General features: G+C 40.6%; 1 protein-coding gene across 3 annotated transcripts; it reads right to left on the reverse strand.

Moving 5' to 3' along the window:
- Nucleotides 1-437: 437 nt before the first annotated feature.
- On the reverse strand, nt 438-14,674 carry LOC136532771 (protein unc-13 homolog). 3 transcript variants are annotated; one of them, XM_066525360.1, is made up of 25 exons: nt 14,436-14,669; nt 13,652-13,738; nt 13,390-13,565; nt 13,251-13,315; nt 12,705-13,047; nt 12,122-12,188; nt 11,868-12,021; nt 11,140-11,307; nt 10,933-11,043; nt 10,624-10,833; nt 10,429-10,530; nt 9,627-9,857; nt 8,153-8,227; nt 7,907-7,978; nt 7,075-7,260; nt 6,831-6,989; nt 6,545-6,637; nt 5,935-6,006; nt 3,622-3,739; nt 3,224-3,402; nt 1,482-1,563; nt 1,240-1,350; nt 1,054-1,160; nt 615-703; nt 438-534 (listed from the first exon to the last, which is right to left on the reverse strand). In XM_066525360.1, the coding sequence occupies exons 2-24, from the start codon at nt 13,657-13,659 to the stop codon at nt 653-655; spliced, it is 2,940 nt and encodes a 979-aa protein (XP_066381457.1). In that variant the 5' UTR covers nt 13,660-13,738; nt 14,436-14,669; the 3' UTR covers nt 438-534; nt 615-652. The 3 variants fall into 3 exon arrangements, with proteins under 3 accessions (XP_066381457.1, XP_066381459.1, XP_066381458.1); XM_066525362.1 differs by lacking the exons at nt 438-534; nt 615-703; nt 1,054-1,160; nt 1,240-1,350 and having other exon boundaries at nt 1,562-1,683; nt 14,436-14,674; XM_066525361.1 differs by lacking the exons at nt 438-534; nt 615-703; nt 1,054-1,160; nt 1,240-1,350; nt 1,482-1,563 and adding an exon at nt 1,570-1,693 and having other exon boundaries at nt 14,436-14,674.
- Nucleotides 14,675-18,444: the final 3,770 nt, after the last annotated feature.

Here is an 18,444-nt window from a genome sequence, read left to right on the forward strand (position 1 = left end):
TTAAAAAAAACATCTCCAGCCGACCGCTTATGAAAAAGATATGATTTTTCTAAGGTTTAGCCTTGCCATGCTAGTCCAGGTGGCATGGCTGTTCTATTTTGCCATGCCAACGGGAGTGGCATGGCAAGCTTTCCATGTGGAATATGCGCCGATAGACCCTCCCACGACTCCAGCGTGGCATACCTTGTGGTGCCAATGCATGTGACGCGGAAAGTGATTTGCCACGCCACATGAATTGGCACAGCCAAAAGAGTTATGAATAAAAACAAAAGGTGGATGGGGTTATTTTTACAATATAATTTAAAATGGGTTAAAAATACAAAAAAAAAATCCGATAAACAGCCATCTAGCATAAAATGGAACCGCTATTCTGATGTCCCTTAAGAAAATAAATAAAATACAGCAAAGCAGGCAAAATAATTCTGTAAATGATATAACCTTCAGGGTTTCAAGATCTTCCTCCAAAAAAGCTGCATCATTTGGAGAGAAGACACGTGTAGAACCTCCATCCAGTATCACACGAAGTAAGCCATCCTACCAATCAAGAGAGCTTTAAGAACAGAGTTCAGAATGTCATGAAATCCCATCCTAAAAGTAGTAGCTAAAGTGATTACCAGGGATGCTTGCAGAAGCCCTGTAACCACACGATCCCTCAGTTGTTCCACAATGACATCACAAAGTTGATTAAGGACCTGAAAATGAGCTGTAGCATAAATAAGGAGCACCATAGTTCAAGAGAAACTAATGTGCCTCCAGATTTTTAAGGTTTTTAATGTAACAGCTTATGCTTGCACTTTGGTCTGAATGCCAGATAGAACTCAGGGTAACAAAATCATGTTACTGTTCCTCTTTAACAACAGAATGAGAAACAGACAAATATGGACACATCATTGCATGTTCACAGTTAAATATGATCTTTACCATGCTTGGGGATGACATGTCAGTATTCAAAAATTGTTCCGGTTAAACACAAACATGATGTGTCCAGTTTGAAAGAAAAAAGAACGGAGAAAATGAATTCCTTGAATAGCTAATCCATATTATGTAACGTACCAAATCAAGCACTTCTGTTATGGTGTCCAATCGAGCGTGAGAAACACCGTTTCTGTATAAATTCTCAATAAATGGCTGCTGCAGGTCCCAGAATATAACCTTTGTCCCTACAGAAGTAAAAGAAAAGGTTCAAATATTAATAGCAATAAGCTTCTACTGAAACATTGCCTCTATATATTTCCTTACCAGTAAATTCACACAGACGATCAATAGCAGTATTGATTTCTTTTCTACTGCCATCAAATTGATTTTTCTGATTAGGGACGGCACTCTTTGACTTTTCACTTGTTGTTCGTCCTGGCAAATAAATTACAATCATATATATGATTGGCTTTAATCTACAAGGACTCGACTAGGAAGATCAAGTAATTTTGGGAAGTTACCTATCAAGAGATAAACTGTATGAAACTACTAGACAGAGAACTTACTGATGTTAGTGTTTTCACTTTTCTTCCGAGTCCACCTCTCATTAATGCTGTCCTCCAACTTACTCAACTGGCTGATACCATACTGCGTAATAAGTGCTTCTGATTAGAAAGCTCTAACAAAGACGAGACTTAGGCCCCATTTGATGCTGCTCCAGAGGGGCTCCAGCTTTGGCTCCCAAAGCACTGTGCAACACTGTTTGTACTGTAGCGCACTGTGACAAGGAGAAAAATGTCTCTTGCTCCAGCAAAAATGAACTGGGAAAGGGAGGAGCTGCATATTTGGGGCTTCTCCTGGCTCCGCTACAGTACTGCTGCAGGGTAGGAACAGGAGCCGGGAGGAGCCCCTCGAAACAGGGCCTTAATACAATAAACAGGGAAAGCATTTGAAAGACAAGGAGTGTGATCCATTGATGTAAATCCTGGCAAAAGCATAACACTATAGACACCATGATGGAATATAAGGTTTCAGAACACTGAAATGTAGACAGCATAATCTAAATTACTGGTATTAAACTAGGATATTCCATCGCACCATATTAATTATAGCTATAAATTTAAAATGGAGGTAGCCATACTAGGAAACGTGAAAGACAAAATTGATTAGAAAATGCATATAATATAAGAACGTGCACTATCTTTGAAACCTGTTTTGGTCTGATCAATGGCTACATGGATGCTCTTTATCAGACTGAGGCCTGATTTGGTTGCTTGCGTGCCAAGGACTGTCGCTCAAGCTCTTGTAAACAGAACCTGGGTAAGGGAAATTCAAGATGGACTCTCCTAGGAAGGCTTGATGCAGTATGTTCAAATTTTGCGCACTTTAGAAGAGGTGGCCCTGAAGATGAGGATCAACTCTCTTGGCGGCATGAGGGAAGTGGTATTTTCTCTTCTAAATCCACTTACAAAGCATTCCTCTTTCGTGCTATAACCTTTGAGCCTTGGAAGCGACTCTGCAAATCTTGGACTCTTGGTTGCCATTCAAGTGCAAGGTATTCTTTGGCTTGCACTTAGAAACAAGTGCTGGACTGCTGACATACTAGCTAAAAGGGGTCTCCCTCATCCAGAGAAATGCGTGCTGTGTAATCAAGAGGAGACAGTGCAACATATTCTCACTAATTGTGTCTTTGCTCGGCAATTGTGGTACAGCTTACTGGCCCCTGTTGGTTTGGATCACACTGTACCTAGACGCAGTGAATCAGTGATAACTGCTTTGCTGATTGGAGGAAAGCCAATGTGAAGGTTCATAAAGCTCAAAGAAAAGGGTTCAACAGTGCTGTGATCTTGGGCTCTTGGACCTGTGGAATCTCAGGAACAGATATGTTTGAAGGAGTTGCTCCTCCTTTGCCAGCTGCCCAGTTGTTCTTTAAAGAAGAGTTGCAGCATTGGTGTTTCGCTGGTGCCCGAAAGCTCCAGATGTTATTTCCTGGTCAGGGGGAGGGTATTGGTTGGGCTTTTTTTTCTGGTTGGATCATGCTACTGTTTTAGTGCAGGTGTTTTAACTTATATATTTTCTCGTGCAACCACTTCTTAGTTCCTAGAGGTGGTAACATGGTTGCCTTGTACGAGGTTTCTTCCCCTTTCTCTCTCTTTAATAGTTTAATATAAAGGTACGCAGAAAAAAAAATCTTTGAAGACTACAACAGAAATTTACACGATTGTGTCTGCAGTCCCAGTGCCGACCACTCCAAAATGCTCAGGAACTAATTATAAATAATCATGAGCTATGGCAATAAGAGACTCACATATAGACTGTTAAGCCGTACACACAGCTTTGGCATTGTAAGCTGAGTAATTTCACTAGCTTTCCTCTCATCAACTGTTCTAACTTCTTGGACCTCCTTTTTTACAAAAGCCTTGATTCCAAGCTCCTTTTTATATCGAGTAAGAACAGGAACAGGCGGAGCTAAATCTTCTTTATCAACTACAAGCAGACAAAAGCCATTGTCACTTGATAGCTAGACAAATGAAGATATTTTAATTAGAAAAAGAGTTAGCAAAATGTGATGGATATTTCTCTATTTTTATACTGAAAAGTAGGTGTCTATACTTGTACAGTATACATTATTGAGCACGCATGCACAAGAAAATATCTGCCTTAGATATCAAGAAGCTCTAAAGAAAAGAACATGATCGTGCAAACCTAGGGGTGCAGTGACAAGCTGTGTATAAACTTGGAATGCCTTGTCAAGACCACGGCATAGACTATTTAATTCTCCATCTCGCATAGGAACCTTAAATGCAAAAAATTGATCTGCAGTCTGCAATAGTTTGTGAAGAATCAGCATTTTCCTCTTTAGAGATCAGTGGGAAGCGGATTATAAACAGCTCAGTTAAATCACCAAAAACGTTGATACAGCAGTTGAGTTATATGTAGTATGCTGCATCACAAGAATTAAAGCTAGGAAGGAAAGAGCATGGAGAAATATTCATGGAGTGTAGGTACAGTAACTATAACAAACTCATCATGTTCACATGTTATTTACTGGTAGTCATATTGTACCTAAAAAATAGACACTAAAGCCACTAGTAACACCTATAAATTTGGTTGGAACACTTGGCAACAATTCGCTTGGGGGCACTATCTTGACGTCTTCAGTACAATTTAAATGTTAATTTACATGACATGTGTTCCCCTTTCTTAATGAAATGACAAATCTGCATCATTGCACAACATGTGTGAAAGGACCACTCATAAAATCAGTAGAAGTAGTAAAAAGAAGTAAATAAGGAAACATATAAAATGGTGATCGAAGATGATTTCATATATCTCTAACACACAAATGTATCTTCATGTACATTACATAGAACCCAAATTTTATGGCTCGCCTTTAGAGATACAATTTACAAATGACTTTTTGATACTTTTCTGTCACATTTTTAACCACTCATATTTGAGTTCAATATTTGTTTACTTATTTCTTTATTTTTAGGATGACAAGCTGAGCTTTGGGTTGCCATAGCACAGTAAAGCCATGGCTACAGTAGAAGCAGCAGCCCTCCATAGAATTTTTAGTTGCTTAACCCTTAATGTAGATGATTTGCTAGGGACATGTAAATCAGATTTGTTAGATCTTGTCAAATAACCGGCTCTATAAATAGGAGACCAGACACTGTTGTTGCATTAATGGACCAACTACAGAGCCACACTGGCACAAAGCCAAAATCATGAAAGACAACATTACTACTCCATCCATTCCAAATTGTAAGTCATTTTAGGTTTCCAAGATACATAGCGTATCTAAGCATAACATATAGGTGCATAGTAAAAGCTATGTACTCCCTCCGTTCCAAATTATAAGACGTTTTGGCTTTTCTAGATACATAGCTTTGCTATGCACTTAGACATACAATATGTCTAGATACATAGTAAAGAAATGTATCTAGAAATGCCAAAACGTCTTATAATTTGGAACGGAGGGAGTATCTAGAAAAGCCAAACAACTTACAATTTGGAATGGAGTATTATTTTGTTGGGTAATAATGAAAACATATAACAGCAGGCAAGGATGCATGAAAACTTTACCATGCCCTCAGAGAAAAAAAAGGAAGAAACAAATTACTAGACTATACGTAGATGCTCCAAGGAGTTAAAGCGCAAAAACTCTCATCACCTACACTACTAACGTCATGGCATGGGAATACATACAGAGAGTTTATTATTAATGATTGCATAGTTAAGTTATAATTAAACAACAAAAATTATTTGGTGTGCAGTGGAGATCGGGTCCATCAGATTGGATCATCATGATTAGTTCTAATGACAGGCTTCTAACAGCAGACTTCTTCCTCCCTCCTTGCCTAACCTTCTTCCTTGGCCCTCTGCTTCGCATCCCTCTCGACGCCGCTGTGACCACGTCTGCGGCCCCTGCAAGGTTACGGATTGGGGTTCGGGTTGGGGATTTTTGGGACCTCTGGCTGTAGAGGGATGTCCTAGGAGGTTACCGGCCTGCGGTGCCGGTGGCTGGTGGGCGGGATGGCGAGGCAGCAGGGTGCCCACCAGCCAGTGGTGGTGAGACAGTGGTTGGGCAAGGAAGGAGGTTAGTGTCAGCTGTGGTGGAGGGCAGAAGCTCCGGGAGGGGCGGGGGGGGGGACCATGGCGTGCTGGGTGGAGGTCAATGGAGGAGTTGGTTCTGTATGGGTGAGGAAGACAGACGGCTGAAGCGCCTCTGTTATCCTCTGTTACTTCGTTCTGGTGAGGAGCTACACAAGGACGGTCATGATCTCAAGAACGTGCGTCCTCCTGGGCACTGTTTCTGCTTTTGATTAAGCAATGATATTCTTTCATCCAAATCAACATTTTAACAACACGGCGTTGCAAACATAATATCATAACAAATTACAAAGTGCAAATAAAATAATTCTGAGATTACAGCATGAAAGAAAAACTTCATTTTAATCAAAACAACTTTTAGCATGAATGAAATTTCAAAATAATGAGGAACAAAAGAAGCACCTCTTCTATGATTCTATAGACTTCTACAATAGAATTCCCATGGCGTTGTTGAGGGGATATAGGGTCCCAAACCTGTGGAGAATAAAAATTAGAATAGAGAAGATAGGAACATAGAAAACGATAATTGTAGTTTATAATAACTAATGTTACAAGCAAAAATAAGCCAGCAAAGAACTGAGAAGGAAATGCAAGCAGTGGTCAAAATTGTTATTGGATCCTTACACAAACTCACAGATAGAAAACTGCAATTATATATACTTGAAAACAGAACTAGACCAAGTAACAGTTTCAATAGATTCCAGAAATCCATCGTTCAATTCTGGAAAATTCCATAAATCATAGCAGCTTTAAATATCACAAATATATAGTCACTATTTAAAACATAAAGCTCAAGTAAACATTATATAAAATTTGTCACTAAGAGCATATGTTTTTACTTTCTTGAACTAAAGGTCGAACCATCAAACTAACAAATACGCTGAAAGATACTTCTAAGGATATAAAGAATTTGGATATTTCATTTCAAATCCCATGGTGAATGGGCGTACTAGTAATAAGACAATTAGAACAAAGAAATTATATATAAACAAAAAAGTCACAAATGTGTTACCTCTTGGTCAGCAGCCCTTTTAACCCAAGTTTCAATTCTCTCAAGTTGCCCATTCACCCAGCGTAAAACTAATGTACCAGATTTACTTTCAATCTAAGAAAAGGAAAGCAGAGAATTAGGATAAACAACACTACACCAACAATGCTCTTAAATACATAACACATTATCTATCTTTCACTGTGCAGCACACATTGGTTGATAAAATGGCAAAAAAATGTAAGGTAAACACATGGATTGCTTTGCGCTTATCTAAGTTTTAATACTACTTCATGAAGGTTAAGCTGACCTGATATGGAGCTAGCTTATGTCTGAATATGCTATCCAAACCATCATCTCCAGTAACAGAGGCCATCACAGACATTATGTATTGCTCCAAAGCATCAGCTGCCGGAAATACAGAAACCACGTCCTCCGTAAGATGCTCAGCATGCTTAAGGAATGGTCTCTGGCAAAATAATTCTATGTAAGCATGCAGAATCACGAAGTTACAAAGTCAAAAACATTTAACAGATATGCTGGATATAACCTACCAATTTATTTCCATAAAGTTTATGGATGAGAGAAGCAGAAACAACTGCTGCCTGTGGATGCCATTTTGTCAAAACAGGTGTAAAAATGGTTGTATCTTTCTTCAGAAATTTCTCTGTCTCCTCAGCTAGAGACGCTAAAACATGTTCATGTGTAGAATCCGCTTTGAACTCTACAGAATGTGCCATCTGGAAGGAAAAGAGTAGAATGTTTCATCAACCAATGAAATGGTAGCATATTTTTCTTACAAGAAATGGTATGATGGTAACATATCATCAAAAGGAACACAAGTATGTGCCAATTCTTTATTGTGCTATCTGAATTTTAACGATGATGTCCAATTCAGGTTTAGACACAGGGAAGTGATCCACAGAAATGTTTAGACACAAAGGCACCACTACAAATCCTTTATAACAACATGGCCAGAAGTATCCACAGGAATGTTTAGGCAAAGGTACAAAAACAACCATCCAGACCATACATCTCATATCAGGCTTTGATGTCCTCTACCATAAAAAGAAAAAGAACAATCATCTAACACATCCAGCTAAGAAGAATCTTGTCCACACTAGGAATAATGCAATATGATGTTTCCCTAAGAGTCAAGGTTCTCAAACAGATAGAAATGAAATGTGAAAAAGCAATGTACAGGTGCAATGACCAGTGACAACTGATAAAGATTTGAGGTTTCACATATGACATATGAGAACATAAATGTGTCATCGATAACCATCTCATGGTAAAATGGGGTTAAATCAAAGATAGGAAATTTAGTCCATATAAATTAGAACTACACTACCAATGGAATAATAATGGCTGCTGCACAAATGTCACCTTCAAGAAAGCACTTTTGACTGAAGAAGTGATGTAACGGTCAATCTGATCTCTGTCAGGAGACTCCAGTGCCTGATGCACAAAAGCAAATGGGTGCCCAAAATCAGAATTTTCTAAATGTGCAAACAGTGAACAGTTCTGCTCTCTATACTCTACAGTGATTGTATTCAAATAGAACAAGAAATTGTTACTGTTAAAGTGATGTGGCAACAACAGTGGTCAGAAACAAAAGTAAAGTAAAAGCACCTTGTCATTTTCTTCACAAAGGATCCGCCTTGTCAGCATTGCCACTGTCACAACATCAGCCATCAAGCTGGGGCCCTGTAAATATAAAGAAAGTCTGAATGTGCAGAAAATAATGATCTCTTGTTGCAAGCAAATGAGAGTAAAAAGGTTCAGTGCGGTATATTATATACTCCCTCCGATCCAGTTTATAAGGCGAACACGCAAAACAAGGTTCAAACTTCAGTCTTTGACCAATTATTTGGTGAACAATTGTAATATAAACTTGATATGGTTAGATTCGTGATCAAATATACTATCCAATGATCATAATTTTATAATAATAAAAAACATAATATAGAATAAATGAATGGTCAACTTGTAATTTGGGTGACCGTGCCATGTTTGACTACGCCTCACGGCGCCTCGGCCCGGATCACGTAGAACCAGACGGAGAGCGCGCCGTTGCACATCGCAGCCTCGCCAGCGTCGCCACCGCACACACCAACTTTTAGGGAAGTGGAGAGAGGAGAGTTCGGATGGGGAGATACAGATGAGAGAGAGCTTGCAGGGCCGCAGGGGATGGATGGATGCACGCAGAGTTGAGGAGAAGATAAAGGTAGTCACTTATTTTTGTATTTGGATATATAATTAATATTAAAGTATTGTGTGTTGCTTTCATCAAACCAGGATTCCAGTCATGCATATGCGTGCGAGCATGTGACCAACATGCACAGCAATTAATCGGCCAATGCATGATCCATACAAGGACACTATCGTATTAATGTAAACATTAACTTATATTATATTGTCGATGTTATGGTTATAAAATAATTAATTGTAGCTTAAAAATTTATACAAAAGATAAACAAACATAAATAAATACGTAGAATTTCCACCGTCGTGTTTTCATGAACATTTGATGAATTTTTTCTCCCGTTGCAACGCACGGGCATATTTGCTAGTATAATATAATGTATGAAATGCGTAGAGTAGCATATGCCAGGTACTGAAATCTGAATAATAGCGACATGCACCCATGGATAAAATGGTGGATCAAGAGAAAAACATGTGGTAAATCTTATGCGTAGGAAGTGAAAATGAATGAAACATATAAGAGGCCAAAATGAGAGAGAGATAAAGATGACAATGTTCATAAGAGATTGCAGAACTACATTTATTGATTGGACTAGAAAGGTAATGCAATTACATTTAACTTAGCTAAATAACGATGGACAACCTTATGCACATGTGTGTTGAGGATTAGTTCAAAATAACAAATGAACAAAAGATTACATGAGTGGGACACGTTACAAAAATAATCTTCAGTAAAAAGGGTATTGTAAATATTGCTACATAAAGAAAAAAATTAACAAAATCAAACATTTGTCGAAACAAAGGGATTAGCTTCCAAATAGTAAAGGGTATATTTTCCATAGAATAACTGCCCATGCATACAGTGTAGCACAAGACCAAACCAGGAGGTTGGAAAACAAACCTCGGAGAAATGTAGGTGATAGTCATTTAGTTTCTTGTCCACCCATTTCTGAATTGGAGACAGGAAAGACTGGAAAAATGTGAAGTCTTGATAGCTACCCTCAGCATCAACAGAACTACGCAGGCTTTTCAAGTGTAATCTTTCCTGCGGACCACGCTGTTCTTTCAAAGGTATCTTCCTCAAATGGCCAATCACAACTTTCAGAAGTCCTTGTTCACCTGTAAGAACAAACTGAGTTGCAAAACCTACGTCAATTATCATACTCTTTCTTTCTTGAACATGCAGGAGATTATCACTCTTATGGAGGCAAACCTATTTGAGCTAAACCAGTAGCACATTGCAGAATAGGACTTTGTAGAACATCTAGCCTCCAGTGAACTATTGCATATGCAAGAGACTCTATTTGCCTCAAGAGACAAAAATAAGTGTGGTTAAGAGTTTTAGATTTGATTCTACACTCGTAGATTTCCTACTTCATGATAGGTTTAACTGGCCAAGACCATTGGGATTTTGTGCAAAGGGATAGTTGACAGATCAGATTTACTGAACATATATATATATATATAAACACAAAACTTGAACCCCTATCCTGAACAACCTCCTCCCTGCTTTTGACAGATGCGGAACTTTTAAGCAAAATCCCAAGATGTTAAAATAGGCTCAATTCAGTAAGCAGTTCGTGGACAATAATCAGCAGTGAAGAAACACACTGGTTGCTGTTGTAAAGATATTTGGGGGCAACACAGAAAAAAAACAGAATTTCCACAAATTTAGCCTTAATTTTATTTCATCATGGATTCACCTGTCGAAATAATACCCATGCATAGCATGTATCATGAACAGTCTCTGTGATTCCTAGTATCCGCCAAGTTGACTTCAAGAGTTCAAGGATTTGCTGTGCCTCCTGGTGGATTAAAGAAAAAAGGTAAGAGAAACATCATGGCTAATGGTGAAATTAGTCAGTGGAAAACTGCAATCATGAATTTGAGATAGCAACCTCTGTAAGTTTTCCCTCATCCAAGATGTCAAAAACACTGCCAAGCATCTTCTCATACAATGCTACATTCAATTGGTATCCATCAGCCCAGTGACAAACCTCACCAGTAAGATCACCCCGGGCAGGCCTTTCAGATAGAGAAGTGGCAACTTCTCTCAGTGATCTTAAGCATTCTGTGCGTTGAACCTCCACAGCAGATGGTGGCAAGGACTAGCGAAAAATACACAAGGATAATCCTGAATTAGTGGAGATTTTGTGAAAGGGTTATAAGAGGTCAAGCATGATACTTTTGTTGTGTATGAATAAAACCTCAGATTCTTCAATCTTTCTAAAAAGGCTCCTTAGCTCATTGACTTTTCGACCGAACTCCCCAAATCCAACAACTGGATGGTTTATGAGGCCTTCCTCCAGCATGTTTAACTAAACCCCAAAAAACACAGATGAAGGATATAATGTTATGAAATGAGTATATGGTTCAAGGTCATTTAGAAAATAATTGACCAAAGCGATGCTAACCTGTCTCTTCTGCCAACAAAGGTATGCTTTCATGTCAGAAAATTCAGCTCTGGATATGCAGCATAATAGTTCCAATGGAATCAAAAGATTGTCCATCCGTTTTCCAACTTTGCCAACCATAGCATTGAGTAATCCTTGCCTAGTTCGAATATCCATGGACTCTGTTATCTATGCAAAAAAAAAGGGGGGGATGCAGTCAGCAAATGTAAAATGAGCATATTTAAATGCTTTATGAGACCTGGAATCACCAAGATACAACCTAGGGAACTGTCGACTTCCAAGTGCCAAGTGCCAACAACCAAAAACTAGCTATTCACTTAATAATTTCGAATAGCAAGTCAGTCACTAGATTCAGTTAGACAAATAGCAGTTCCACTATATTCAGCAATTTTCCTAAAAAATTCTGGTCATCTACACAGGAAACAGACGCTTATATTCCTTTTGATTTAAGGTACAAAAATCCCTTAAGAAATTTTCTTCATCAAAATGAGTTAGTATCACAGAAATGCCATCTAATCACATCAAAAGTTTGCATTTAAAACGCTAATGGCAATAATGACGTTTCAGGCTACAAAGTTCTTCATGAAGTCTTGTGTAATACTCAAAAGAAATTAAGAAGGTAGAAGCATACAAATGTAGAAATATAATTAAAATTGAGTGAATTAATAAGTTAAGAAAAGTGGCATGCTAATCTAGTCATCAGGGGAAAAAAGTTTAAGACATCAAACCTCAAGTTGAGCTCGCATGGTTTCAAGCAAACCAACTAAACCAGGTTGACGTTGAGTGTTGGTATCCACACTTTCACTCTTACTACGACCGAGTTTCCTCATTAATCTGTGCCTCTTCTCTTTTTTCTTTTCTTTCTGAGGAACTATAAGACCCCTAAATGTACCAAAATAGGCTAGGTTATATTGTACCCTAGGAAGATTTGTTATCTTTTAATGAAACAATTATGTGGATGTAAAGAGATGCACAGGCCTACCCTGAAGCACCAGCAGCTGCAACAAGGATCTCATATGCTGTCTCACGAAGATCATCATCTGTGATACCTGAAAAAGTAGCGTAGCTACCAATAACTTTCAAGCTCAAAGTCGGACAAGGTTCAAGAAGTAACTAATGACTAATGGCCTAGTTATCCCAATCATTACTTCATTAGAGTGAAATCTTTCAGGCAACTAAAAAAATAAAACTAAAGAGGAGGGAGGTCTAGTGTGCAGCTCTGTCAGTGTCTTAGTTTAGGCCAGGAGTTGTTTGTCGGGTCATTTGTATATTTTCCCATGGCGTGTTAGTCGTACTGTTAATCATTGTGGAGGGTGCTATAGCCCTCTCATTACTATTTTTTTTCATCTTTTTATTATTGATTGAAATGATATGCAGCTCTCCTACAATGCACATTCGAGAGAAAAAAAATAGCACACGACTAGTATGATACGACAAAATCACCAATAAAATACCCAAACGGAAACAGAGGAGATGGATGATCATCAAAAGGCATAGCACTTTATATGTATCTGTTATTGAACATGTAATTTCAGGATAGCTGTTCATCAATTCATAACTCGTACCTGTTTCAAATAGTGGTAACCGCAACGATAGATCACTGGCATCAGTTTGATGTCTTCTAGAAGCCCTTCGACCATCAAATTCATCTTCATCATCCTCAAAGTCTTCAATGTCATCTATAGTTAATTCCTTCTCGGTCGGAGAATCAAGTGATTGTGATTTTGTCAGGTTGGTAGCTGCGACTGGCGATGACACAATAACTGGTGCTGGTTCCACATCCGGTGGTGGTATCACAACTGGTGATGATGCAGTGGCTGGGATAGGTGGTGGTTCTCTTGTTGGAGCTGGTCCTGAATATTCTGGTTTTGTAAGCAAATAGAACTCCTCTACAGCTCCAGTGTTATTCTGGCCAAAGAAATAATAGTATTTAGGTACATGGATAAAATGTATGCTCTGAGAATCTTTTTACATCAAAATAAGGGAGACAGAAGTATCTAGATGTTCAAATGAGATGTGATACAAAAGAACTAACTCAAACGAAAACCAACAAAAGAACTTTTCAGCAAGACAAAAAGATTTATAAGAAAACAAAATATAAACCAACTCACCACATATGGATAATCAAGGCTATCATGAAAAAGGCGGATGGCATCTCCGAGGTCAAGAGGTTCACCTACATTTTCTAAGCGTTCTCAGAATTGATGCAAGAACAAACAAAAAAGGAACTCCGATAAAGCTATACTTCACCTTTCTTAGCACAGTTGAGGACATAATCAACACTGACTTGATCTATATCTACATCATCCAAAGAGATTGCACCAGGTGGCATTACAACTTTCTTGATCAAGTTGCCAGAAAGAATGTAGTTGAGTAATACTTGACGGTCACGGCGATAACGTTGCAGCAGCTCAACAACATTTTCTCTGGTTAATTGGAAACATGAAACAGTCACTATGCAAGTAAATGTAACATCTTTAGGAAAGAAGGTTTATTCTGCAGCAATTCTTACTCGTCCATATTATATATGCTGAGGCGGCAGCGCTCTAGTTTTAAAACCGTGATAGAGGTGCTACCAAATTCCTCACAATCAGCATAGCTGGAATAGAAAAAAAAAATTATATACTATTACATCTAACAAAAAATCACATGCAGCATGGTGCGTAATAGGAGATGTTCGATAATCAGTTGCAAAAGTAACTTGCACTCTTGATGAAGTATGCATTGTTGTGTACAAAAAAATTGACAGTGAACAGCAATTCTCATCTAGTGGTAGATGTCCGTGTGTGAAAAAAATTGAGGTAATCCATATGGAATTTCACGCAGACAAATTCATGATTAGCAAATAAGAATCCTCACTAAACAGTCAGAGACTCAACATTTATGACTTGGCAACAGACAATGCACTGACCATAGCTCCCAGGACACGCCTGATCCAACCAAATTAGGGAGCAAAGCAACGCCACAGCCAACCACGCAACTCGTGCCAAAATGAGAGGAAACACACAATGCCAAACAAACCCGCGGCCTATTTGACTCTCACACACGCTGATTAAACCCCAAATGCCCAACTCAAGAACCATTCCGCGCTCCATTCCTGCCAGACCCACGCGCGCCCGAGATTAAGCGACGGACGCCGAAGCAACGAGCCCACTGCCCACCGGTGGTCCAAACCGCAGAGCTCTACCCGTCGACTTCCCCAGGACGCGCCCACCACTACAGGGCAGCGCCAGCGGCCAGCGCGCTTCCAAATGAGATCTGAGTGGAGAGACTAGAAGACGAGGGGGGTTGGGTACCTGCGCGGAGCCGAGATCTAGCGGATCGGGGAGCAGGTGGAGTTTGATGGGGGTGGGGGAGGTTACAGCCGCGTGCTCGCCGGTGGGTACCAAGACTAGCTCGCCGGAAAGGCATGGAACGGAAGAGAACGCGAGAGCGAGACGCGAGACGCGACACGCGAGCTCAGCAGGGTGAGCAGTGCCGCCAGCCAAGTACCTGGCTGGAGTCGGACCGAGGCTCATCTGACGTGCCCAACCCAAACGTGTCACGTGTGTGTTGGGAAAAAAACAGGAAACCTGAAAAAAAAACTGCGACCGCAGCCCGGGGCAACACCCCCATTCGGTCGTTCCCGGCTGGCTTCCCGCGGAGAAATTTCACAGCAGCCGTCAGGCGGCGCTGGGTAGTCGGGGAGTGGATGGGGAGGGCAGTGGAGGGGGGAGGGGCCTTCCCGGCGGTGGAGGGCCAGCCGACGGGCGACGGACGGGAGCGCACAGGCGGCCACTGGTCCCGTCCGGCTGCCTCTTCTGAGTCGCAACGGAAGGGAGAAGCAGAAGGGAACCGTTGTGTTCAATTAGGGGGGTAGTTTAGTCCTTTCAGGTGACCAAGAGGTGAAAAGATTATAGGAAAAGAAAAATGAGAGAAAATAATTGAAATCCCTCGAGTCAAACCAATTCGCTACGGCCACGGTGTCAAATTCAAAAGGTAGACGGATTGAATGTCAAATTCAAAAGGTAGACAGATTGAATGTCAAATCTTGTGAGGCTTGTGGACTAGATGTCAAATATTGAAATATCTCCTTTTCTGCGTAGGCTTGCTAGTCGCACGCACGAGCCTTGCCTACCTGCATGTGGCGGCTGATGCCCTAAGGGCGGCTATGGCAGTCGCCGTGAGGGTGGCGATTACGGCAGCAGTGGCAGCCACTATAACTTCCACGGCAACTGGAGAACAACATCCAATTCGGTGTTAAGCTACCAAATGGTGCTGTTCTTCTTGGCGCGGTGGAGGTCTGGCTCTTGAGGCTGCTATGTTGGAGAACGGTGAGTTGCTGAGTGCCCACTGGCCAGAGTTAGAGTTGTTTTCTCTTTTTTATGAGCCTTCAAGTCTATCGTTAGCCCAATCTAGACTTCTCTTTTTTAATATAATTGGTAGTTTGTTTTAACTTGATTTTAAGATCAACTTATATAAATCATAAAACACGCCAATCAAAACTCAAAAAACCCGTGCTTTTACAACCAGCCTTGACTTTGTGAGGCATATGCCTATATATTTTCGTTTTCTTATTTTTTTCAACCAAATTGTCTAGAAACAAGACAATGATTCAAGTAGGTAGAGTTAGGTGAGCAAATTTTAAGGTTTAATTTATAGCTTTGGTACTTAGAAATCACTCATATTTGTCTCGTCTTTGGGAACCTACAATGGACCAGCTCTGAGCGGCTAATGTTAGATGTGCTCTGTGGGTGTTCGCACGGAGAGTTCAGGGGCGGTTGGTCCGCGGGAACGGCAACAGAAACTATGTTCACATATTCTTGGTGTTCTTAGTTGAGGTGACCTAGCTTGTGGGTGATGTTTACCATACATGTGCCGGGGTCTCTGGAGATGTTTAGGTGATGTGTTGGGCTTGTGAAAGCTAGAGTTTGGCTCCTAAGTGCAAAAATGAAACTAGTGATTATAGATTAGCCCATCCATGAAAAAGAGGGGAAAGTTCATGAACTTGAACATGGCACTCTATCTCTGAGATTTGGGTGACCCTTGGCCCACCAAGGCCATGCTTGAGCCTTGTTCTTCCTTGCTTCCAAGTGAAAGAGATGGATTTGACCTTATCATGATTTTCTTGTAAAAATCATAGAAATTCCATTAGAGAGAAATTGGAGAGATGCATGAGATACTATTAGAAATATCTACTTCTATGACGAAAATATTAATGACAAATCCAAAATCGTCATAGAAGAGCGCTTTTTATGACGAATATTTCCGTTCCATCATAGATCAGTGGTGACGATCCTGCAACCCTCCCTTTCTATGACGAAATCAGGCATCATCACAAAAAACATTATAGAAGAGCGCAGGGTTTCGTCATAGATCACTTATGCTACTCATCTATGATGATCTCCTTAAAAACTATGACGAACAGGACTTCGTCATTGAACTAATTACACATCTATGACGAACAATATTCGATCTATAATGAACGGCTTCGTCATAGATCTCCACACAGTACTTCTCTCCATCCGACGTGTACCTGTGGGACCTACAGTTACTCATCCGTGACATTTGCAATTCGTTATAAAAATCTTCGCTCAATCATATCTCCATACGACGTGTACCTGTGGGACCCTTCTCCATTCGACGTGTACCTGTGAAACCTGCAGTTACTCATCCGTGACATTTGTAATTCATCATAAAAGTCTCTGCTTAGTCCTTTCTCCGTCCGACATGTACCTGCAAGACCCTTCAGCATCCGACTTGTGGGACCCAACGGTTTGCGTGTCACGTGTACCTGTGGGACCGTTCTCCATCTCCATCTGACCTGTGGGACTCGACGGCCCATCTCCATCCAACCTGTGGGACCCGATGACCTATCTCCATCCGACCTGTGGGACCCGACAGCTTGCATGTCACTTGACACTTGTAATTCGTCATAAAAGTCTCCGCTCGGTCCTTCTACATCCGACCTATGGGACCCGACGGTTTGCATGTCACTTGTACCATGTGTGCCGTCGGGGTTTAATTTCTCAAAAAATGTCTGATACCTAGAAGTCAAACACGGGATCTGGACCAAGGGTTGGAGCTTCTTTACCATTGCGCTAGACGCCTGGCTGTGCTAACATCTCTTTGGAGTCGCTATAGTATCCTATTGGCTGTGTTACAGGTTGAACCAAAATTGGATATATCCCTGCAAGTGGAAACAAATCTGTGCCCGCTGGACTTGCGGTGGCGGTGAAGGCGGAGGATCCCCGGTCTGCTGTGGTGGCTCAGACGTCCTTTTGGTGGCGTGGCGGGGCTCTCTCGGTGGAGCGTGGCGACATTGGCATCCACGTGATCAGGGTGTGTGCCATGGCAGAGGCGGCTTGTAGCTGAGCCGTGCCAGTTCGTAAAACAAAGGTATGAGTACCTTCTTATGTGAATATAGGACTCCATTTTCTGTACACGATAAAGTAATGAATACATAAAGAAAGGCTATTTTGTTTGAATTTTAATTGAAATCAATGCTTTTGTCACACAAAGTCCCTGTTTGGCTTACCCCATATTCGGCTTGTTCGGCTTCTTTTTTCAGTTGGAATAGTGTTTTTCTCCCACAACAATTCAGCCGGAACAGTGTTTTCAGCCAGTTTCAGTCAAGTTTCAGACCAGCGAACGAGGCCAAAAATAGAAAACCAGACTGTCCCATAGTACGATATAAACAAATGCACAGATTAGTGCTCTCAAACATTGTATGCTTTGTTCTAATGCTAGTTTTGCCATTGTCCACCCAATGGTTGAAACTCTAACGGACTTTGCATACTTTTATTGTAACATGTGGACAAATCCTGGATTCCTAATGAGAGACCATTCTCGTTGACATTCATCACAGGAGTTAAAGAGTTCATGGATATGGTTAAACAAAAATACTCGGAGCAAAACATCCCCTGCCCGTGTACATATTGTCTTAACCAGGTGGTTAAAACTTGGCAGGAGGTGAAGGACGACTTACTTATAAACAGAATGTCACCCACATACACCACATGGATTTATCATGGAAAAGAGGGAGGAGGTACTAACATTATAGAGCCATCAGATGTGCATGGATCTCATCATGATGGTTGGATTACGGAGGAGGAGGAGGACCGCGATGATAACATATTACTAGATTTTGATGATTTAGTTCAAAAACCTGTTGACATGTGAAGAGCAGGCTAGAAGAGTCCCAAAGTTTGAAAGAGTGTTGGATGAATTGAAGCAATCAGTTTCTTCTAGATCTACCTTCTCAAGATTCTCCTTTTTTGTCAGGTTGATCTATATCAAGTCCCACTATCGAGTTAGCAATAGCTA

This window comes from Miscanthus floridulus, unplaced genomic scaffold (genome assembly GCF_019320115.1).
Source record: "Miscanthus floridulus cultivar M001 unplaced genomic scaffold, ASM1932011v1 fs_704_1_2, whole genome shotgun sequence".
NCBI classification, from domain to species: domain Eukaryota; kingdom Viridiplantae; phylum Streptophyta; class Magnoliopsida; order Poales; family Poaceae; genus Miscanthus; species Miscanthus floridulus.

Bases quoted from the DNA above. Each gene is read 5' to 3' on its own strand.
- LOC136532771 (XM_066525360.1), bottom strand. The intron at 13,048-13,250 runs GTGAGTTGGTTT...TTCTTTGGCCAG, and splicing joins GCCTTGATTATCCATATGTG to AATAACACTGGAGCTGTAGA. The intron at 9,858-10,428 runs GTGAATCCATGA...TTTGCAACTCAG, and splicing joins CATGGGTATTATTTCGACAG to TTTGTTCTTACAGGTGAACA.